The 25,102-nt window shown below is 46.7% G+C and overlaps 1 protein-coding gene across 1 annotated transcript in view; it reads right to left on the reverse strand.

The window, feature by feature from the left end:
• Positions 1-25,102, reverse strand: part of LOC144120791 (sodium/hydrogen exchanger 4-like) — a 265,475-nt gene that overhangs the window by 29,139 nt on the left and 211,234 nt on the right. The window contains 3 exon segments of the mRNA XM_077653497.1: positions 896-1,017; positions 17,012-17,107; positions 24,830-24,911. Of these exon segments, the coding sequence (XP_077509623.1) occupies positions 896-1,017; positions 17,012-17,107; positions 24,830-24,911 (300 nt within the window).

Below are 25,102 nucleotides of genomic sequence, written 5' to 3' on the forward strand. Positions count from 1 at the left end.
GCGATGTCTGGGGAGAAGTCGAAGAGTTATGCCACATGTGTTAAATACATTCATGATCAAAAACAGCGCAACGGGAACACGAAGGACGGACAGGACGACGCAGACAAGCGATAGTCTGCGTATCCTTTGTGTTCCTGTTGAGCTATTTTTCATCACGAACGCACACCATCTCGCACAACCTTCGGTAGTGTTAAGTACGAAGTTAACGAAAGTCCAATTGTATAAATTTCAAATGCTTCATTGTTCCAGCTTCTCGATGCAGACGACGTGGTTTTGAAGCCATTATACTCCTTTTCGTCGTTTCTACCTGAAACCGATTCGTCAGTTAAACATTTTTATTGTTCAAGCTATTTTAAAAGCTGTGAGACTACAAAACAAAAGACAAAAGCAAAATTTTGACCGCACTGAAAGTTTAAAGCGGATATTTTTCGAAGCCTCCACGGCTGTTTCTTTTGCGCAAAGAATACACTGCACAGTGGCAACAGAAGATCTGTACATACTTTCAACATTTTATTTTAATAGTAAGCACAAAACTTTAAACTGCCCCCGGAACATATCCGAGTAGTTTTTTTCGCGAGTCTACCAATGTCTCTCTTCCACTCTAAGGCGCACTCTGCTCTCAAACGTAGCTATGAAAACTCTGCAACGCGACTGCGTCTGGTATACCGCCAACCACTAAAATTGTCACGTCGCTAGTTCTCCCATCCTAAGGTTTGTTTCGTTTACATTTTACTGATTATAAGAGCCTGACTATAGAAGATTCAGAGCAAATACTCATTTTTACCACGCAAAATCAACCCCGTTTCAACTGATATTGTGTGCCACCGTCAAAGAGGACCTTAGGGATGAAGTTGAAGTTGAAAGTGTTCACGTCAACCGGGAAAAGCGGCCTCACTTATGAACCTGTAGACGAGGCACAACGCCGCCGACCAGACGACGAAGCCCGTGTTCCAGACGTGACGTTTGTTCACCAGCACGATGCCCAGGAAGATGAAGATGACCGTGTCGGACACGGCGCTGTGAGTGGAGAAGAAGCGGCGAATAAATCGACGAGCTCCTTACTTTGTCATCGCGGTTGTGGTTAGGTTGTACCAAGTCAGGCCTAAATTAATAGTCAAATTAGCTTTTCCAGAACCATTTATATAAGCACCATTTCCACCGTCGTCCCGATAACACATAATATCCGATGGATGTCCGATTGAGATCCGAACGTTCAGAGCGAAGTTCGGACATCTGTTGAATGTACGGTAAATGCAGCAAACCAAACGTCCCCTCCGGGATGTTTACTGGACGCTCGCAGTACGCCCGGTATTGGAATCCGATGGAAATGAAAACCGAAAAATTTAATGGGCTCGTAATCGCATTAGACGTTTACAACGCGTTAGCATTACAATATTTTGTCCGCTTGTACCGTTCCGGCTCCATCCTTTTTTCTACAAGAGGACAGACAGATTTCTTTCTCTCCACTTTGGCACCTGCTCAGCATGGCAGGTGGCGCTTCCGTGCACGTGACCTCACGTGCGCCGACACCGGCTGGTGCGCACAATGGAGCTTCCAAATGCTAACGCACAAAAACAACCGCACCTCCTTTATAAAAATAGTCTATAGACTGTCCTTGTAGTCTATAGCCTGCCTATAGATATTTCATTTTGTCTATTCATAATATATAGACTCTCAATGGACAAAGGTCTACTAAATGTGTATGGCCATAAATCTATAGATTGTCTATAGACTGTCTGTAGAATATGTATTGTCTATAGACTAGACTATAAGATTCGTCTATAGAAAGTCTATAGAGTTCATAGACAAAAGTTTATGAACAGTCTGTAGGCTGTGTAAAGAAACTTTTGTAAGAGCTGACAGTCTGAAATGGCCGCGCCTTGAGATTTTGTGGTGACGCCACAATGTTAAAAAAAATAAACAAAAAGACACCTGTGATCGCCTCCACATCTCTTCTATAGAAAGTCTATAGAGTTCATAGACAAAAGTTTATGAACAGTCTGTAGACTGTGTAAAGAAACTTTTGTAAGGGCTGACAGTCTGAAATAGCCGCGCCTTGAGATTTTGTGGTGACGCCACAATGGTAAAAAAAATTAAACAAAAAGACACCTGTGATCGCCTCCACATCTCGCCTGAAGAGAAGGCGGCAAGGCAGCAGCCATAATTTTACCAACAATTCGCGCTCTCGTTGGCGAGGTTGAGGCAGCTATAAACTCAATTACGAAACGTGTTTACGGAAAAGAAAAGCTGTTGACATCGCTGCGGCAGACAGAAAACAAAAAGTGCTCTCTCATTCCTCTCAAAACCGAGGCAGAAAATACCCGCCCTAAAAAGCGCTTTTTTTTATTCTCTCTTTCGGTAATCGCATCACAGCCGTAAAACGAACCGACGCGGAAATATCTCCCTCGCGCTCAAATTACATTTCGCTTCGGCGCCGCGGAGCTCCAATCTCTTTCTGACCATCGCATCGCGGAATTCATCGCACGCGATACTGAGCGCATGGAGACAGGATTAAAAGTGCAGAGTGGAAAGAGAAAGCGGATCTTTTTAGACGACCGCGGCCACGAGAGGATCACCAAGAGGGGCGGGAAATTGCCTCCATCCGACCGAATTTTTCCTTCCTCGCACAAAGTATCCGATTTCAGGCTTACGCGGGCAAGATTTATTTAGATATCGGCGTCAGCCGGCAACGGTCGCGGTGAACGCGGGTGACGCAAACGGAGGCAACGCGACCCCTAACTGCGACGTTATATAAAGTCGTCGAAGAGCAGGCAATCATTGGTTTTCAGCCACGAGCGATCGGGTAGCTGAAAGGGACACTGAGGAGAAATTGAAGTTGGCTTGTATCGATAGAATACCAGCTCCTGATCACAAAAACACCGCTCTTACTGATAACAAAGCTCTTGTAATGTAGAAAATAGCAAGAACCAAACTACAGGTGTCGCCGCCACAGGCCAATATCGCAAGTACAAGCGTGATGACTTCCTAGGACAAGAGGCGCCACCTTGGAGGAATTTTCCTTACTTCACGGAAGAAACGAATCTCTGAGGCTGGTAAAGGAAGGTTGCGCACCGCACCGCTAGCCGTCAGATATCACGGAGTCTGCGTTTACGTCACGTATCACGTCACTCCGTTCTGAGACGTCATAAGAGTTGCCGTGGCGTCACAAGAGTTCCCCGAGTTTGAATCAGAGCGGCGGGAAAAACTTTTTCATCTTCGAATCCAAATTTCTTTGGAATAAATGCATCTTTCGCGCCCGGACAAGCGGCAACAAAGCCATGAAATGCCGAACTATCAGATTTTGCTAACAAAAAAAAATGATAGAGTTCTCCTCAGTGTCCCTTTAAAGCACAAAATGAGCGCAGCTCAATCCGTTGGACAACGTTTCGTTAAAAGGACTTTCCTTCGTCAATGCCTTCTGTTGGCCTAAACGAAGTTACGTCCTCTGGTCGAAATGTCGGCTAGCGGATAACGGCGAATTCCTCCAACCCCTCGTTCTATTTGTGTTGTCAAGAATCCCATATCTCCGCCCTCTCTTTACCGGATGGTGTAAAACGCGTCAAATGCACCAGTTCGGCGAAGGTATATCACGCGATCTTTTCACGAACAGTTCTACCCTCTAGAACAATCCTCCGTGATAACTGAACAATCCAATCCTTTTCTCGACGAAAGCAAGGAAAAGAAAGAAATAAAAGAAGAAAGAAATAAAGAAAGAAGGAAAGAAAGAAATAGAAGGGAACAAATGAAAGAAGGAAAAAGGAAAGAAAGAAAGCACGAAATCAATGAAAGAAAGAAACAAAGACAGAAAGGAAGAAAGAAAGAGAGAGAAGAACGAATAAGAAGGAAAAAGAAAGAAACGGAGAAGGAAAGAAAAAATGAAAAAGGAAGAGAGAATGAAAGAAAGAAAGAAAGAAAAAAAATCAATGAAAGAGTGACAGGGTAAAGTTGTAGGCCAGTTGGTGCGACATTATGACTAAAAAACCGCTACAGACGCAGGGCAGAGGAAGAAGACAACGCAGGGCGGTACATACCGTAGGTAAGTTGTTGTTGTTGTTGTTAGCCTATCAAAAGATGGCACATACCCATACTGGGGGATCGGCCAAGAATCGGATGGCTGTTCACCTGAACGCAGTTAATAAAAAGGAAAAGCACGTGGGAGCGCAACACCGGTGAATTCTTCCTCATGAACAGAAAAGGGATGAGAGTTTTGATTTCAAAATTATAAGAATAATAATAAAGAGAGGGATTAAATAATAATGATTAAGTCAAAATGTAATAATTGATAGAAAAGAAAAGTTTGGAGCACTTAGCAAGGCAGTCGGTGAGATTCTATCAGGAAATTTAAAACAGCGGTACAAACAGATCTGTGGCTGAACCCAAATGTGGTGGCGGCAAATGACAGCAAGAGCGGGCTGCTCAAACTAAGGCCAAGATGCTGCAAGGGCTCCTCCAGCAACCTACCACCCTGTGTTGTTTTCTTCCTCTGCCCTGCGTCTGTTGCGGTTTTTTAGTCACAATGAAATAAGAAACAAAGAAAGAAAGAATAAGAAGGAAAAAAGAAATAGAGAGAGAAGGAAAAAGTAAGAAATAATGAAAGAAGGAAGGAAGGAAATCAATGAAAGAAGAAACAAAGAAAGAGAGAGAGAGAAGAAACAAAGAATCAGAAGGAAAAAGAAAGAAACAGAGAAAGAAGGAGAAAAGGAAAGAAAGAAAGAAAGAAAGAAGGAAAGAAAGAGAAAATTCGGCTGTCCAGATTCTACGGGACCCTAATCCAGTTGGCGGGCCAGACTGAAACGAAAGCTTTCAGCGCGTCAGAACATGAAAAAAAGAGTGAAATGGCCACTTCGGTGGCGTCCCTGCGCGGTGGAACGGTGTGGGCGAACTTTTCAGCTCAGCTTGTAAAAAGCTGGGCCAACCATTGGTAAACGCCCACACCCTGCCACCGGGCTCATTAAATGACATGTCGCGTCGTGTCCGACCGGCTCTCGCTTTCAGGGATCTAAAGCTTTTCAGTCACGACCGCTTCTATTTACTGCTCCATTGACACCAGCAGCGCAAAGCTCTTTTTCTCGGTTCTATCGCAATTCCTCCTCACCGCACGCTCCTATTCCTCGTCTGCCGTTTAAATAAAAAGCCCAACAAGTACGAACTAAAGGAACGAACAGCCCTGCTGTTTTACAAAAGGCAAAAGAAGTAAACAAAAATAATGGAAATATCTCTAAACACCCAATTTTTCGGAGCTCACACACAACCGCTAATCTAAAAGCAGCAGTTCCACTAAGGCTCACCGGTTTTCGCGAAACGTTAAGCGCACAGCTGTTAACAATACCTGAATTAGGAAGGAAATGGCGAACACCCCCCCCCCCCCCCCCCCCCCCCCCCAACTTGCAGCACGCGGCAGCGAGCGTGGCTCGGCTTGAGCCAGTAGGCAGGCACGTGCTCTTTCCTTTTCATTCTTCCTGTCAGAAACATCAGTCAGTCAGTAGCGCATTCGCGTTGTGCATTGAGAAAGAAAAACGCGAACCATTGTTTTCCCGAACGTCCTAAAACCACGAAAGTTCGGGACGGAAACGGGGGGTTCTAACGTCTTTATGTCGTCCGTTTCCAAGGCGAACAAAAGGTGATTCAGGGAGCTGAGATATTTTGATGAAGCTCATATGTAGCAGCACTGCTCTCGACGACACGTGGAAGAAGCTAAAAAGGGCTTTGCGCAGAAACTCGCTATCCTATGTCGCTAATCGATGCATATAGGCACGTGCCACAACCCTCTTTCTACTGTACGCTTTATTTTCTTGCTTCATTTCCGCATGCCCACAGCTATAAAAGATATACTCTATGGGGAACCTGCGCTGCCAAGGTGGCACTGCAATTGTTCCATTCGGTGACTCAAAACTGATTTTGACAGCCGCTTGGGTCGCTGCAAACGCGAGAACACATTCTGCACGATTGGATACCCCCGTTTGGCTGACAGCATTCATTGCCCAGCTTCTCTCGGCGTAGCCCAGATAGCTGACGCACGGCACGTGCGCCTTCCACAGAGCGCGGAGGCTCACGCCAATAAGCCCCTGAAGGTGCAGCGGAAAAGTACTAAGAGTACTACCCAAAACTGCTTGCGCTTCTCGCTAGGCAGTGTGTTATGGCGCTGCAATCGGCGCCGCAATCTTCAGCGCAAGTTCCCCATTCCTTTATCGTCCAAATAATAATAATAATAATTGGTTTTTGGTGGAAAGGAAATGGCGCAGTATCTGTCTCATATATCGTTGGACACCTGAACCGCGCCGTAAGGGAAGGGATAAAGGAGGGAGGGAGTGAAAGAAGAGAGGAACAAATAGGTCCGTAGTGGAGGGCTCCGGAATAATTTCGACCACCTGGGGATCTCTAACGTGCACTGACATCGCACAGCACACGGGCGCCTTAGCGTTTTTCCTCCATACCGTCCAAATCACCGATTGTAAAAACAAAACGTCGTAAAGGAAAAGGGGAAGCGGGGTGGGGGGGGGGGGGGTGTTCTTTCTAGATGATGTCTCTTCCTAGAAATGAGCATATTTATTTGTGCGCTCATGTGAATCGAACCTTGTAATACTAATCCTATCATGTGTAACACAGTGTACTAAGGCAGAAGTGTCTTTCCGTGCGCAAGTATATAAGCTAATCACAGTAATTAACAAGCTGCACTTCACAATAGAGATCTTGAGAAAACGTCCACAAAGTCGAAGTGCCCGCTTCCAGGGATGCAAAAGGCACGCTGTAAGCTCATTCACTGCGGTAAGCAATGGCTCCTGGCGAAACAGTCAGAATATTCGCCGGCCGTACTGCTATGTCAGCAGGCGATGGTACAATTTTGAACTGTGTTATTGAGTTGATTTATCTACCTCATTTTGTCTGAAAAGTTTTATAGTTGTAAGGCCTTCAGGACAATGCTGCTTCAGAAGTTAGCGTAATCTGCTAGTTTTTATATGTGCAGTAGTATACCTTTCAAAAAATGTATTTTTTTATGTTTTTGCAATGTATGGTTCAAAAATAAAGAAAGCCAATTATTCAAGCCTGCTATATCCCGCATTTTCATTGCTTATACATTATGCGCACATAATTGGTTCAAAAATAAAGGAAGCCAATTATTCAAGCCTGCTATATCCCGCATTTTCATTGCTTATACATTATGCGCACATAATTACTCGCGGTGCGCATACATTTGCGCTCGTACGGTAGTAAAGCAAATCGCATTTAAATGAGTCGCTGACATGTGGTTTATACACACATCAACATCTACAACATGATACTTTTTTTATAAACAAAGCGGTTGTCAACTATGCATGTCTGCAAACAGCATGCTGTCATCTCTTTTAATAGTAATGACAAATTTTCGCACACGTTGCTGACATAATAATAGTAATTGGTTTTTTGGGGAAAGGAAATGGCGCAGTATCTGTCTCATATATCGTTGGACACCTGAACCGCGCCGTAAGGGAAGGGATAAAGGAGGGAGTGAAAGAAGAAAGGGAGAGAGAGGTGCCGTAGTGGAGGGCTCCGGAATAATTTCGACCACCTGGGGATCTTTAACGTGCACTGACATCGCACAGCACACGGGCGCCTAAGCGTTTTTCCTCCATAAAAACGCAGCCATTTACAAAAATTCATTTCAGAAGTGGTACGCGATAATCAGTGTTGAGTGGGCTGCAGCTTAAACTATTAGCGTAAAAAAAAAAAGCCAAACTTGAAGCGTGAAATTGTATAAAGACGTCCTGCATTTATTTTTCAGCAAACCCTGATGTTTATCGTTCACATCGACCATGTTCACTTCACTGCGGGATTTGATTGATTGGACAACTTTTATTTCCATCAGAAAAGACGTTTCTCTCCGCCCCTGGGACGCAGGCGTGGGAGACGGGGAAGTTTTAGCTCCGACGCACGCAGACTTCCAAGAGTGCGCCGCGCGGCAGAGTCTATAAACATCGCTCGCACGCAGCTTTCCATTGGCGTTTCGAATGAAGAAAGCCTGTTGCTGGCGAGATTTCGACACCAGCAGACCGAAAGTTTTGCGCTTTTGTACAAAAAAAATAACGGCGCAAACGAAAATATGACTTCGCTCAAAAACGGTAACTTTTTCCTTTTTTTTCTCGGAGGAGGTGAGAGGAAGATTATTTTTAAAAATTTTTTTCTCCTTTCCTTATGACGTGAGGAATTCATTCCCTGAGTGGCCAATAACCCTGGAGGGTATGCGCCGTTCTTGCAATCCACAACAACAGCAAAAAAATAACAAAAAAAATAACGAGAGCCGGCGCAACGGAGCTATACAGCTGGACGACTTTGACGGGGAAGTGGAACTGAAAGAGGCTCGTTCGGGAATGGAAACAGCGCGGTAATGCCGGTCACAGCCAAAAAGCTTTCGGGCGAAAAGCCGCGGGATACGAAAGAACTTACGCTGTTTGAGCTCTCGCCTTGCCGGCGCTGGAAACCTCGGCTCCGTACACTCAGCACGTCATTGCGTTTTTATCTTTCGACACTTACACTATACGCGCCTCTCGAGTCGCGGCAACGACGCAAGCCTGCCGTCATTCAACGCCCAGCGACCTGGGCGCGCAAAGCCTCGCGACGCCAGAAAATCGAGAGCGCGACGCTGTCCCTTTCTCGCAGGGGAATTCGTCGAAGGGTAGTTGAAAAGTTTCCGCTACTATGTAAGTGGGGCTCCTGGCGATCGATAAATATTCGATAAATGTGCTTTTATTGAAACTCCTCGAGTATCAATGAGTTAAGCGATGCAGGCAGCCATTCGAGTATTTAATTTTATCGCCTCGTATTATATAGCTCGCTCCAGCTGAATTCGCTTATGTTAGCTAAGGCAGGCTTGGCGATCGGTAAATCTTCGATAAATGTGCCTTTATTAGAGCTCCTCGAGTATCAATGAGTTAAGCGATGTAGGCAGCCATTCGAGTATTTAATTTTATCGCCTGGTATGATTTAGCGCGCTCCAGCTGAATTCGCTTACGTTAGCTTAGGCTGGTTCATTTCTCGTCCGACTAATCTTCTTGACCATTACAACCAGCCTTTTTATCAATGAAAAAGAGCAAAACGGGGTGGACGCCACGACACGGTAAGCATTATACACGCCGAAGAAAACAGCATGTAACAACTACTGAAGTCTGAGACTCCGCTGGTTGGTATAGCGTGGGTACAATGAAAAATTCGCGGATACAAATGAAAGAAAAAAGAGCAAAAAATCAATTCGCGTCAGTTGTATTCTTCTTTTTTTCTTTCCCTTGTCATTTTATTCTGTCACCTTTTCTTTTTCCAACGTTTTCTTTTTTTAATACCCCTGTCGCACGGGCATTTCGAGGGCCCTCGAACCGATAGTAGATCGACTCAAAGGCGATCGAGCGCTGCTACACGGGCAGTTTCAATGGCGATCGAGTCAATAGCCTATCGAGTCAACGAAGCAGCACGGAACTAATAATAATAATAATTGGTTTTTGGGGAAAGGAAATGGCGCAGTATCTGTCTCATATATCTTTGGACACCTGAACCGCGCCTTAAGGGAAAGGATAAGAGAGGGAGTGAAAGAAGAAAGGAAGAATTAGGTGCCGTAGTGGAGGGCTCCGGGATAATTTCGACCACCTGGGGATCTTTAACGTGCACTGACATCGCACAGCACACGGGCGCCTTAGCGTTTTTCCTCCATAAAAACGCAGCCGCCGCGGTCGGGTTCGAACCCGGGAACTCCGGATCAGTAGTCGAGCGCCCTAACCACTGAGCCACCGCGGCGGGGCAAAACAGCACGGAACTCCATCGAGATTTCGAGGAGCTGCATCGAGATTTCGAGGGCCTTCGAGCGCTGCCCAAGGTTGCTAGCGTAGCTTCGAGCGGCGCCAAGCGCACTTTCGTACACGACACATTCATGGTACAAAAGTATGAACAAACATTATTCGCCTAGACTTTAATCCAAGCAGTCTGTACAATAATTCTAAAATTGTATCAGACTGGTTTTTAAGCGCATTAAGCGCATTAATTTGGCTTTGCGGTCTTTGCGTTGTTTGCGTACTTCACGTTGACAACATGGCGGCGCCCTGCCCGCCCGCTTCGCAGCGATAACAACTTCGTCGCCAATCCCTCAAAGCAATATCGTGTTCTAAGCTGTTGTATTCGCCTTCGATTTGCCCATTCTTACCCCCGCATAAAGTTTCAAGAGACAAATAGCTTTTGTTTTCCAGATATCAAGGCGACTTCCCATGTGTTAAGCCTAACGAAGCAGCGCTCCGACGCGGTTGGACTGGCTTGGTTTTGACTCGTCTTGTATTAGAGTGGCTGCAGCAGTGTCTGCATCTGTCCGTCGCGTGCGTGCAATTAAAAGGGTTTTAAACAACATGCGCGTATGCGTGTATTTAAGCATTTCGTATACATTTATAAAATATTTTTGTTATTTTGTAAAATCTAAAGTAGCGATTGTGGCGCCACACAAGCATAGTGTGAGAAACGAGAACCATTTCAATGGCCATTGAGATTTGCCGTGTAGCAGCGACACAACTCCTTCGAGTTCGATGGTGATTGAGAATCTCGAAGACCCTCGACTCGATCGGCATTGAAACTGGCCGTGTGACAGGGGTATAAGACTGTCCCGGCGAAGGAGCGCAGCTCTTTTATACATATGCCGTGACGTCAATCATAGCGCAGCGCCCCTAGCGGGAGTCAGGTGGTGGCTGCGGCCGCGCGCGACCGCGCCAGTTGGGGAACAGCTTTTCCTCCGGCTGTCGTGACGTCACGTCGCGTGGTTGCGCTAATGGTGGCTGCCCGGCCGCGCCCAAGGGCTGAACTGAGTGATTGCAATATGCAACGCATAAAAGGAAACGACATTAGCTGGCGTCGAGAATTGTGTTTTGTGCCTTGTTTTAATTCCTGTAAACATGCTGTTTTCACCGCGAAAGCAAATAAGAACGTTTGTTGGGAATCAACAATGAGTACGCTTCCGCCTGCAAATAAAGAAAATGATCACGTTAGGAGCTGAATGAGCTTGTAAATGTTGCGCTGTCACGTCTATGCTTAACCACAAATGCCGCAGCATATGCATGCGCTCTTAGCCCACACATAAATGAAAACAAAAGAAATTAATTCGTCGCAATTAACGAAAACAAAGTTAATTCCCTGCTATGCAAGACAAGGAACCCTACGGATGACCTGCATGCAGTTACCCTATCCTGTGTTATCCGAAGCCACCCTCACTTAGGGATTTGCCTAATGTCATCAATCCACCTGATTCCCAAGAAATGCGATCAAAACAAGCTGGAGGCTCCACGCACCCACACAAAAAAAAAAAATTCACAGGGGACACCTAATCCCATATCTGTTGGCAGTGCAACAGCATTAGCAGCTGTTGATGCTTTTACCAGAAATTCCCTCCAGCCAATGGGAATGCTCTCGTCTAATGACGTCAATTCCCTTCAGCCAATGGGAATGCTGCGATCTGGTGAAGTCACTTCCCTTGAGCCAATAGGAGATTTTTATAACCGACGATACATTTTGGTCCTGGCTTCTAATGTGATCGCATTAAAAATAAACGCTGCTCCCTAATGACAATTTTGTCTTCTGACGTCATGTTGTCATTCTTGCTTCCTCAAACGGTAATGCATGTTTTTTTTCGTTTTGTTTGAGTCAATTAGAAATTTGTCACGCCCCATAACGACATGAGGCGAAAAATTAAACCTAGAGACTCTACCTTTTCTTTCCTCAAAAGCGTTTATCAGCCTCGTTCGCGTAACTTGAGCGACGCATACGTTGGAAACTTGACTAATCTGACAGCTTCCAGCCAAGTATTAGATCATCCCAAGAAAGTTGGTGAGCATCAGCGGTTAGCGAACAGGTTCAATTATACCTTATTTAATTAATTTTATGCACTGAAAAAAGAAGCTTTCCGATTGAATCAAGAACTTTTGTAAAAAGAGATAAGGAATTTGATATTTGTTGGATCATCCGCCAGAGTAATAGAGGCGTACTTTCCTCTTTTGAACACAAAGAATCGCCCGAGGGTCTTTGGACAAGCCGCCATACAATTTTCGCGCACAATCTTGTTTGAAAACCTAGCCCAAGGCACAAAAATAAGTTCTCTAAGTATTCCTAGCAGCCCCTCTTTTACGTCACGGCTTCAAAACAGGGAAATCTCCCTTCTGGAAATAGGATTACGATGATCCCATCGTGGATGTGAGCTTCAAAGTGCCAATCTCGAACTCACCTTTCCTTTACCCCTTCGGTCAAGTACAGCTCTCTTTTACTTAGTCTTAACTAGAGTATCGCAATACTCGCTGGCACGATCAAGCACAAGAAAACCCAATTAAGTTTCTCGGAGAACTTGAGACAGAAAGCAGGGGGGGGGGGGGGGGGGTATATTGGACAGTATACGTGAAATTCGCAGGAACTAGACAAAGAAGGCGGTCAGCGTAGGCGAGGAGATCGAAGTTTAATCGGCTCCGGCGTGCCGTAGCCGCAGGCATAAACGGACCGTTTCGAGAGACCCGCACCAATGAGCCGACTTCCGCCAAAAAATTTCTGAGGGCACTTAGTAACTCTGCTTACGTGGAGAAATGCGAAAGCATGTGTTTTGAGATAGCTCGTCGGCTCTCTTTCCCCCTCTTTTTCCTCTGAGGAACATTTCAGAGGAAGGTTCGCAGAGTAACTGTAATTCAACCCGCTTTTCAGCCGAGTGACACATTTTGGTTTTTCAAATTTGGCGTCCATTGCTGCTCACCTATTATATTCCCGTCCAGCCTATTCGGCCGTCCAACGACTCTGCTTCTAATTAATTAACTAATTACTGTATGCCAATCAAACTTTTTGTTCAGTTAATTAGTTTGGTTTGGTTTATGGAGGTTTAACGTCCCAAAGCGACTCAGGCTATGAGGGATGCCGTAGTGAAGGGCTCCGGAAATATCGACGACCTGGGGTTTTTTAACGTGCACTGACATCGCACAGTACAGGGGCCTCTAGAATTTCGCCTCCATCGAAATTCAACTGCCGCGGCCGGGATCGAACCCGCGTCTCTCGGGTCAGCAGCCGAGCGCCATAACCACTGAGACACCGCGCCCCGGCGGCGGCGGTGGAATTTCGACGTAGGCGAAATTTAGAGGCCCGTGTACTGTGCGATGTCGGTGCACGTTAAAGAACTCCAGGTGGTCTAAATTTCCGGAGCCCTTCACTACGGCGTCCCGTGTCTTTCGGGTTAGCAGCCGAGCGCCATAACCACTGAGCCACCGCGGCGATTTATCATTGGTCTAATGGCTCTCTTCTTTGCTCCAGCGGTCAGCTTAATATCAGGTGAGACTTGGATACTTAGTAGTAGTTTGTTTTGCCAAATTGGTTAGCCAACTATTCTGAAAGAGCGCACTCTTAGTAACTAACCTAGTTCGTTAAAGCCCATCCTTATGAGTAAGCTTAATATAGATCTTAATATAGATATAGATCTTAATGTCACTTGATAATCAGTGGCCGGTCCTGTTGCTGTCTCGCATTTACTTCTACAACTATGCGCGAAAGAAAACATTGCCTGTAAAATAGCGCATTCAGCTGACTGGGCGTACATTTAGGAGCATGGACAGAAAGTAGATGAGTGCGATAGAAGGGGACTCCCCGCTCCACATAAGTACCAGGGGAAAGTGGATGGACAAAAAAAAATACACGAAGAAACAAACAAAATATCCGCACCGTTTTCTGTGTACTCAGTGCATTCACCTACAAGTTCGTACCATCCCTAACAAAAACTTCTTTAGACAGTCCATAGGCTTCTGTCTATAAAGTCTATAGACTCTCTATAGACTAACCCTCGAGAACAATCTATAGGCAATGCAAATATTATAGACAGTCTATAGATTTATGGCCATACACTTTTAGTACACTTTTGTCTGTAGACATTCTATAGACTATGAGTAGACAAAAAATATCTATAAGAAAGCAATAGAGATTTTGAGAAGTCTATAGACTGTCTATAGACCATTTTTACAAGCGATGGCCGCCTCTTCACGAAGAAACCGCAAAGCAGATAGAAAAAGAAAACCTCAAGTACCTAAAAAAAAGTAAGGTGCAATGAAAGCGCGTTTTTTCATGGCGCCACACAGCTTTCCCAGTGCCACTAATGCGTCAGAATGAGGATAAGCCCCGTCCTTGGCGGCTTCTTTAAAAGCCGCACCGAATTCGTCGCCATTGAAGTAGGCCGCAGTTTAAAGGGCGTTGAAGGACGGGGCCTATAGGCTGCACTGGGTACTCCTCAACAACTTCTCATTGTTTGACTCGAAACGAGAAGGTCACGCGAGCGAGGAGAAACCGAGCTAAAAGACAAACGAACATATACGAAGAGAAAGCAAGCACGAGAATGGCAGTCACAATCGCGGACGCGAACTGCGTGCTCGAGTAAATTGCTTTCGCAGTTGTTCAAGCCGTCGTTCTCGAAGCTAGCCTCGCACAACACTTCTTTCGGTTCCGCGCCGGGGCGCCAACTTCGTTTAGTCGAGAAACTGCGGGAACTCGCGAGGACGCACGAATCTGCGCCAAGTGCCGCGCGCACACACCGGGTGATCTCCGCGATCACTCATCCGAAGAAAGATTTCCTCAGTCTCTACAGGAAACGCGCAACCCCGACAATGAACGATGGGTTGCGTACTCGTATACGGGCGCGCGAAAACTCCGCCCGAACCTCTAAGTGAAGTCTAGCACTTGAGTAAAAAACAAAACAAAAACAAACAAATAGGAGTGTTGCGGAGAACACGTGTGCAAGCACGCCACGTGCCTTTCACGAAAAGCCGCGCTCTACGAGTCGTCTGCTGGCTCCCCCTGTCGCCGTCATCAACCTCCTCAGCGCTAGGAGAAACCGACACTCGGCAGAGTCGACGGTAAGCGTCGTCGTCGGGACGGCAAAGCCCACCCGCGAAGACCGTTCTGTCAACGTTGCCTCGTGCCAAGTTCATCTGACAACGGGCCGCCAGGGCCGTCCAATACGCCCCAGTCTAGGGCACACGGCAAGCCTAGGAAAGCGTAAACAGTCGGCGTGTGTACGCCACTACCCGCTCGCTTTTCCTGTCACGTGCCTCGACTGCTGCCCGCGTTGAGAAGCGGCATGCCAGAATACTACTACGCGGGTTGCGCTTTCAGGTCACGTGACCACGGCTGGCAAGGTGCTGCCGCTGAATTGCTCGTGATCTGAACGGTGTTGTTTAAACAGGGGAGCGGCGCCAAAGTTAACGATGACAACGATCAGCGCGTGACAGTAAAGGGCGACCGCAACGGCTCCTATGTGCTTGCAGAAAAGCATGTACACTGGGTACAAATCAATGTCGTCTTTTTTTTATATTTAGGAATCTTTACGGATGTCCCATCTCTTTTCTTCAACGGGCTGTCAGGTGCAGTGCCGCCCTGCCCCGGGGCACGTTTTCAAAGCGCGACGTTTCCTTTTGTCTTCTTTGCCGCTTTCGCCAGGGGTGTTTTTGCACTTAGTCAAGCTCGCGTCTGACGTGACGAAGCAGCGGCTGCACTTGTCACGACGCTATTGCAGCGCGCTGGACCATTCTTCTGCGCTGGCACGAACCAAGCAAAATGGGCTAATGCGGCCAATGCTGGACGTTAGCGATTTCGCTCCGATGGCGTTCGCTGTGCTGAAAAGAGTATATGCTGATACGGATTCACTGACGAAAAAAAAAGGAAAGAATCAGACGACATAGCGAAGGACGTAGCCTTGCTTCCACATACGTTCCGCAGCGAGGAAGTTTCAGTTAATGTTTTCTCTTGTTTACGGTAAACGTACAAGTATAAGCATATGCGCAGAGTGTTTTCTGGAAAGCTTTGGTGCATCTATTTACTTATTTCTTTAACACAGCGTCATCTCTGACATTTGATCAATCGATTGAGTGATTGGCTGATCGACTAGTTTATTTATTTAATTATCGAACTGTGGCATCATTGGCCAAGTCGGCCACTTGCTTTCTGACGCAGAGAACCAGACGAAAGAAGACAGCGGGAAAGATCGAAAACAAAGTTCTTAGTTCACTTCGCGTGCATATATTATCTTTCAAAAAATAATAAATGGCCATTTAAATTTCGCAATGATCCGCCGTTTTTCGCTTCATTTTAACAATGTCTTTACGAGCATTATGAGGTACGCCACCGCCAGACAACTGGCCGATCCCTCTGTGTGCAGGCAGGACTCTTTCACGACTAACAACGTGTGCAGGGTCGCTCAATATGAAAGGGAACATGTGCCCCGCCGCGGTGGCTCAGTGGTTAGGGCGCTCGACTACTGATCCGGAGTTCCCGGTTCGAACCCGACCGCGGCGGCTGCGTTTTTATGGAGGAAAAACGCTAAGGCGCCCGTGTGCTGTGCGATGTCAGTGCACGTTAAAGATCTCCAGGTGGTCGAAATTATTCCGGAGCCCTCCACTACGGCACCTCTCTCTTCCTTTCTTCTTTGAGTCCCTCCTTTACCCTTCCCTTACGGCGCGGTTCAGGTGTCCAACGATATATGAGACAGATACTGCGCCATTTCCTTTCCCCAAAAAAACCAATTATTATTATTATTATCGCGTGGTCGCCATTTCGACGGCAGCGCTTCGCGAAGTGCGGCGGCCATATTGAGCGATCCTCTACTTGCCTTCTACGATGCCATATGGAAGAACAGTGGGTGCATGGACTCAACCACACCCTGCAGACGGTATGACTAAGGTGTTGTCAGAATCTTATTCGAGCCGAAATCTTATCGCTACCGCGAAGTCCCGCAGCCGGATAAAAGGCGCCCTGTAAACTTAGTGCAAACACCATCGAGTTGATATGTTACTGCTAACTGAATTCGCGCGCGAAATGATACGAACAGAAGCATGCAAAGAGAAGGCAGTGTGTACGGGCTACCTTTTAATAGTTTATTCCGTCCTGCACCATGCCGAGGTCAAAGAAGGCCACAGGATATATCCTCAGGTTGACAGTATCGAAGAGCTAAGGAAGCCGACTTGAATCAGTAAGGGCTCTCTGACTAATAACCGAGCACACTCACCTGAGCATCTTGGTGAAGTACTTGACGGTTGTGTACGACTTCCGCGATATGTTCCCCATGGCGTACTGCACTTGAACAAGACCGCAGCAGATGATGCTGGCGAAAAAAGAAACATACACACAGTTGACAGAGAACAAAGCTTCAGAGCCGAAATGTGCTACAGGATTCGTGTCGCAGATTAAAACCACGTAGGCTGCACACTGAATTGCGGAAAAGTTTAAGCGACACTCGTTTTTCTGCGTTTAGTGGTTGGCGTGATCTCGTACATCTGAGAACCTTGACTCCGCGCCTTAAGAAAATCCGCGTGTGACAGAGTCGAAGTACAGACTTGTGCTTCCTTTTTTTATTTTCTATTTTTTTTTTCTAACAAAAGGCATTCTTACTATCGAGAGCAATTGCCTCTGTAATGACATTTTTTAAAGCCACAAGTGAAATACTCAATGACACTATAGAACCTTTGACAGATTGTCTAAGCGTGCAAAGCCACGCTCCACGTTCAGAGAACTTGCTATTCAGAATTTTCACGAGCTGTTTTCACAATAAAGTGTGGAGTCCGAGGGGATTTTTTTTTTCTAGTTACAATGCTGACGCGCTTTTTTATAGTGCTAGGATGCAACAGCATAATTTTAACGATGTCCAAAAATAAAAAAGAACGCACCACAACGAAAAGTTAAGTTCAGTTTCTGTTCAGTTTTATTTTCTTAAAAGCTCCCATTCAATTGGGCGCTGCATAAGGGGCGGGATTACTCTTGGAATAAGAAAAAGAAATTACGCTTACTGCGACTATGACACAATGCTCTGAGCACACAAACAACAGTGCAAACTACTGCTGTTTACACTAGAGCAGATGTGAAGGGATGAAAGCGAATACGGTACCGTTCACATACTATTTGCAAAAGATAAAAGGAATAAGCTATCCTCCGTGCTGTTACCTTACAGGCTCATTTCTATGACTACTTTGTGAACCTTTTCTGAAAACACGCAGATGCCACACCAGTGTCCTATTCAGATATTTACTTTGCGTGTATAAAAAATAGCATACCATGCATAAAAAAAATCTATTCCGGATCTTGCAAGGCGGTCTACCGATGGCTATTTAAGGCTAACGTGACTCGCCATCTAATCGTAGAAACTGTAAGCGTAGTCAACATTGGACACTAATCTTCATTGCTCAAGTCCTTATTGGCTCATATTTTTTATTCTTTCATTCGTTTATTAATTAACCCTGCTTAATATATGTCTCTCTGTTGAATAATATCCCAGTGGAAAATTAATTTACCTATCAACGGTAACGGCACCCCTATTCAAGCGACGCGCGAATTAGCCGACTCTCCGTTAACAAAGTACGTCAACGGCAAGTAACGAGGTTCGGTAGACACCTTGCAACGCACTGAAAGGTGCGATGAATCTTTGTCAGAAACACGGCGTCATTAATCATCCAGTACATTTTCCTCCCCCCCCCCCCCCGCTCCCCATTTTTTTTTCCCGCGTGTTCTCTATAAGTACCCCTCTCTAAGCGCAATTTCCTTTTCCCCCTAGGCAGGCGCCCCGCCGCGGTGGCTCAGTGGTTAGGGCGCTCGACTACTGATCCGGAGTTCCCGGGTTCGGACCCGACCGCGGCGGCAGCGTTTGTATGGAGGAAAAACGCTAAGGCGCCCGTGTGCTGTGCGATGTCAGTGCACGTTAAAGATCCCCAAGTGGTCGAAATTATTCCGGAGCCCCCCACTACGGCACCTCTTCCTTCCTTTCTGCTTTCACTCCCTCCTTTATCCTTTCCCTTACAACTCGACAATGGGGGGGAGTAGACTTGCATCGAAATTTCTCTGATAGATGGCGCTAGGCTGTGATAGATGATGCGACACTGGTCCTCCAGACCATTGCTGGTCAGGGCTGCCTCCCACTGCTCGTATGATGTCTATAATGTTTTTAGATGATGTTCGAACCCGGCGGCGGCGGGCGCGGTTCAGGTGTCCAACGATATATGAGACAGATACTGCGCCATTTCCTTTCCCCCAAAACCAATTATTATTATACTAGGCAGGCGGACTTTTCCCCTATTCATCTGGCATTTGCCAGCCTGTCTCTTCCGGAGATATTCGGGCACACTCGTTCTGAAACTTCCCTTAAGTGAGTGAGTGAAAAACTTCATTGGCTGTCGAGAGTGGGTACGTGAAGACATTTATTGGTACACTCTAAACATGAATACGCCTTCATGGGAGTAAAAAAGGAGTGAGCTCTCCTCTAGCGCACACCTCTTTATAAAAGGGAGAGCGCGGCTTACTGCCTTTACCTCCTCCTGGTCAGAGTGTACATAAAATACCGGTTGCGGTTTGGAAAGAGAAGGTCCTGCTGCTGAGTACCTCCAAAACATACCCGAAACACTAAGAAATGCTATCAACCTGCCGATCTCTTCCACGTGTTATGGGCAAGTATCAAAGAACCACCTGAGTACAGAACAAACGTTACACAAGAGCAGTGGCAAGCCATGCTGTCCAGCTCCGACTTGGCCGGTCAAGCCAGGGTCACAGACCCGGTGGAGGGGGCCGGTGCGGCACAAGGGCTACCGGTTGACTAAGAAAATCATTGTCCTCACGAGAGTAAGTCCCATGCGTCAAAACCCGGCAATCTGATCGGTCTAAAACTGAGGGGGGGGGGGGGGGGGGGGAAGGTTGCAGACAGTCGCGCCACCTAGGGCATTCAAATGAGCCGCCCAATTTTCCAAATATGAATGTGGCGGCCGCGTTTCGATGGAGGTGAAACGCTAAGGCGGTCGTGTGCTGTGCGATGTCAGTACAGGTTAACGACCCCACGTGAAGGAAATTATTCCGGAGCCCTCCACTACGCTCCTCCACTACGGCACCTCTTTCCTCCTTGGTTCTCTCAGTCCCTCCTTTATCCCGTCCCTTACGGCGCGGTTCAGGTGTCCGTCGAGATGTGAGACAGATAATGCACCGTTTCCTTTTCCCAAAAACCATGTTTATTTTTATTTTGGTGGTGTGCTGTGCGGTCAGTGCGGGCGATAAAGGTGCCCAGGTGGTCGAGGAGGAGTAGGATAAACTGTGGCGCATTTGAGGCAACAACAACTGTTGCGCTCAGCGACTTCTAGGGCTCTTGTCACCGATCGGTGTGTCCGAGTCGTATACTTAAGCAATGCGCTCTCCCACTGGTCTGGATTCGAGAGCTGCAAACATTGAGGAGGGGAGACTCTAGGGCAAGCCCAGAGTATGTGGTCGAGATTTACCCGGAGCCCTCTTCTTCTCCTCAAGCAATATGGCACATACCGACGTGGGGGGGGGATTGGCCAAGGTATAGAGTAGAATGCCAATGAAGCATTTGCGCGGGGAAGGAAACGTCAGAAGACTGAATCAAGATAAAAAAAAAATTGGAAAAATAAAATGAAATCAAGAGGAGCCCTATACTACGGCACCTCTTTCTTCTTTTCTTTTCTTCCTCCGTCCTTTATCCATTCCCTTACGGCGCGGTTCGGGTGTCCACCGAGATATGTGACAGTTACTGCGTCATTTCCTTTCCTCAAAAATCAAGTTTCATTTTGTTCGGCTGCGTTTTTATGGAGGAAAAACGCTAAGGCGCCCGTGTGCTGTGCGATGTCAGTGCACGTTAAAGATCCCCAGGTGGTCGAAATTATTCCGGAGCCCTCCACTACGCCACCTCTCTCTTCTTTTCCTCTTTCACTCCCTCCTTTACCCTTCCCTTACGGCGCGGTTCAGGTGTCCAACGGTATATGAGACAGGTACTGCGCCATTTCCTTTCCCCCCAAAAAACCAATTATTATTTTATTTTTCGGAGAAAGATAATTTGCAGGGCGCTACTATCTAACGCTCACAGGCGGCGCCACAGTCAGCTCCCCTCCGACGATTGATCGCAGGACGTGCAGATTTTGATTCAGGGTTTCGTCGTTGCAGTTAAATTTTCTCTCTCCCTCTTTAATGTTGCGATTTAAGAAGCGCGGTCTCCATCCTCCTTAGTTACTTTTTCTTCATGTTTCATACAAAAAAAAAACCAAGAAGCACGAAAATAGCACACGAGTAATACAAACAATAACAATAACTTGTTGTCGACGTTAAATAATAATAAATCCGCGGAGCTTCCGAGCGTGATATCTCCGTTCGAATCATTAGCGGGGACGGGCTAACTGGCCCTCTCGTTGCACACGCAAGGTAGCATGTGTCGCCTTCATTATACGTGCTCCACAGTTTCTCGCGTGTCCGCCATTTCTTGCTGGAGGGCTCGCAAAGGCGCTTTCGGTTTCAACGAAACAAACTCATAGAACAGAAAAGAACATCGAACCAGGCTGAATGAAGCTCGGAGCCGATCTCTCGTTCTGCCAGAAATAATAAAGCGGGCGCGCTTAACGAACGACGCCGTCAGCCGAGATTTAACGAGGAATCTGGCACGCTCATCGTGCGTTGTGCACCGGTAGCGCCGCACAGAAAACACAATGCGCAGCGCTCGTTTGAGAAGCACAGGCGAACAACCGAAATCACCCAGAACATAATAATAATAATAATAATAATAATAATAATAATAATAATAATAATAATAATAATAATAATAATAATAATAATAATAATAATAATTGGTATTTTGGGGAACGGAAATGGCGCAGTATCTGTCTCATATATCGGCGGACACCTGAACCGCGCCGTAAGGGAAGGGGTAAAGGAGGGAGTAAAAGAAGGAAGAAAGAGGTGTCGTAGTGTAGGACTCCAGAATAATTTCGACCACCTGGGTCGAAATTATTCCGGAGCCCTCCACTACGGCACCTCATTGGCCGATCACGAATACGTAACAAACGATGGAACCGAACACCAGACTGGCGCGTGGAAATTCTTTCTCTAACACGCTCACGTACTGCGAAGTTGAAATAAATAAATAAGTACTTTCCGAGGCGAACGCAGCCACAAGAAGACCACGCAGTGCTAGAGGTAGATGAAAGGTCAGGGTGCGTTAGCAATATCCTTCTCCCAGCGGCAGCAAAGAGCTGGCGGGTCTCGAACTCAGAGCACGTCCCGAGGCTCTACCGGGGATGCGTCCTAAAGCTTGAAAATCAACAGGGGAGTTCTCCTAGCGACAGCGTCACCTCAAGGGGCCTGAAATATTGTAGTTTCGAATTCCACGGCGTATGATGTCGAGGAAAAAACAATCATACAGGCGCGCCCAGTTACTCTTTTCCCCTCTTACCCACTTTTCGCTGTGACCGCTGTTTTTTTTCTAACTGCAGTTGTTTTTTAATTTATTATCTATGTCCGCTGATTCGTCCTTTTTGACATAGAAGGGTCTTTTTTGGCGTTATGGGACGACACACACAATGAACTAACAAACCCGTCATGAAGTTACGCTCATTCAATTTCGCACTGCTTTTGTAGTTTTTGGTATGTCTATTACTCCGAATCACGGAGGAAGGTCTTTTGATGAATAATAATAATAATTGGTTTTTGGGGAAAGGAAATGCGCAGTATCTGTCTCATATATCGTTGGACACCTGAACCGCGCCGTAAGGGAAGGGATAAAGGAGGGGTGAAAGAAGAAAGGAAGAAAGAGGGGCCGTAGTGGAGGGCTCCGGAATAATTTCGACCACCTGGGGATCTTTAACGTGCACTGACATCGCACAGCACACGGGCGCCTTAGCGTTTTTCCTCCATAAAAACGCAGCCGCCGCGGTCGGGTTCGAACCCGGGAATTCCGGATCAGTAGTCGAGCGCCCTAACCACTGAGCCACCGCGGCGGGGAGGTCTTTTGATGCCAATTTTAATTTCAGTCACACACACACAAAACAAAATGCATAACGGAGAGAGTCAGCCACCCGTGCCGTCCAGTGGGGCGTTTTATTTGTCAGGGCCGAGTCGCGGCCGATACGTGGGGCCAACGTTGGCGTGCTGCTCGAAACAAAAAAAAAAGGGAACGGCTCCACGAGAACTTCGCTAGCGGCGGCCGCAAAAAAAGTCCTAAAAACAAAATACAGGTGTCGCCACCATCGGCGAATTTCGCAAACGAACTCTAGTGCGTCGATCCTGTTTTCTCGGGGCATATTTCAGAGGCCAGGCCCTGATCAGCGATGGTTTGGAGGGCCTACGTCAGACCATCCGACGGGTCCAGAAATGGGCGCGAGCCACCGGAGCCCTGAACTAAAGAGTCCGCCTGCTTGAATCGCCTTAAAGTTTTACAACCAATCAAGTTTTATCTTTTTCCCTCTCAGAGGCTAGGCCCTAGCTTGGTTACAACGTAATACACTACGAAACCGTAATCACGAAGACATTTTCGATGTAGAAGTCACAAGTTTTAATTCAGTGGCGGAAAAAAAATATTTAAATGTTGTTGCGTCAGTAACAAAACTTAATTTTGCTGCCAGACAAATATAAATGCACCCAGAAAGAGCCATAAAAGAAATTTTTACCACGCACAATAATTGGATAGTTATACTCAATGTCCCTTTAGACCACACGTAGAGTTTTTGCCTTATAAGAAAATTAACAAAACTGGCAGTCACCGCCTGGTCATGGCCAATCTCCCTTGTGGGTATGTGCCGTTTTCTGACAACAACATCAACAACAACAACAACAACAACAACAACAATGACGACGACGACAACGACAACAACGAAAATAATCCGCACCGCACCCGCCAGCGACGCATAGGGAGGGCCGCTACGGCTAAATACAAGAGGCAAAAGTACCGTGAAAACTGAAAGGGAAAAAAATGCGAGAAAGACGAATAATACGGCGATGAAAAACGCTATTGGCAATGATCAGCCGACGGAACGGGCTCATAGAAACAGGATTTATTGTATAATTAATAGGGTCAACGATCAAGAATTCAGATAAAACTACGTTAATTAAAACAACGACGGTTGGGCTGGTTATCACAACAGTGGCAGCGCGACTGGCTCATGTTATTACTCGCGGCAGCCAAGGAGCTAGAAAATAACACTTAATATTTTCGCTTGCCTACTCGACACTCGTTAACTATGCGTTTCGTGTGGCTTTCTGACGCGTGCGCCGGGCCCTGCATGCATACGCCCGCTGAAGTGCGGCTTCAACAACACGCGATATCGGGAGGTCCCAGTGCGATTTCGTTTATGGGGAAGCTTCCTTCAGGGATTTCTGGGGATGCTGGGAGGGAGGAGGAGTGGGAGGATGCTTCTGCTGGCCACCAGGCGAAGTTGAACTGTAGGAGGCACAGCCACTAATGAAATCTGCAGCCGCTATCCCGGCTAGGAAGTTCACGCTGGAATGGCTGAAAGAAACTGCCGTACACGAGGGACACACGAATAAAGCATGCACACGCAACACAATGTTCACTGTACATGCAGAAGTTTCCAGCCCAGTGTACCGGAGTAGCAAGGCCGCAACCGTTGTAGTTGGATGCAATACGCATGGCCAAACGCTCGTCTAATCAAGCACCGAGAATCGCAAGGGGCGATTTCACCACGTAGACAAAATGAACACGTCACAGAAAATCGTGACGTGTTGTCGCCTTTCCCGCAGGCGTAGAGTTATTGAGCGACATCCGTTCACCGTATGCCTCACTCACTATTCCCTCTCAAGGCAACTCGCCTTCCGCCCATGTGTAACTTAGGTCTACCTGGACAGCAGTGTTGGGACACTGCAACAAGAGGGGGGGAGGGGGGGGGAGGTTAAGTTAAGTTGAGGCCGTTTATCTCGGAGAAAGTCGCTCATACAGCAATGTCGTTGGTAAAGCCAGGGCGATGAGTGTGAGGTTATGACTAGAACTTTTTGCGGTAACGCAGCACGAAAAGTACAAAGGCAGGGCCGGACAGTTCGCGATCTGTTGGCGTACCTGATGATTCCCGAGAAGTGGACAAGCTCGGCGGTGAGGTACGAAAGGTACGCGATGCCTAGCACGGCCAGGGGCTCCACCACTGCGGGGAAAGATGGATACACCAGAAAATACTCACGAGCAGATCGAATAAGTCTGTCAACTCTCGTTTTAATCAATGCTCGAATTGACCAGCGTGATTAACGAAAACCAGACACAACTCTTGGTTAAGAAAAGATACCACCAATACTAGTGACGTTAATCGGCTTATCGTAGAAAAAAAACAAAAAAACT

This window comes from Amblyomma americanum, chromosome 2, assembly GCF_052857255.1.
Source record: "Amblyomma americanum isolate KBUSLIRL-KWMA chromosome 2, ASM5285725v1, whole genome shotgun sequence".
NCBI lineage: Eukaryota > Metazoa > Arthropoda > Arachnida > Ixodida > Ixodidae > Amblyomma > Amblyomma americanum.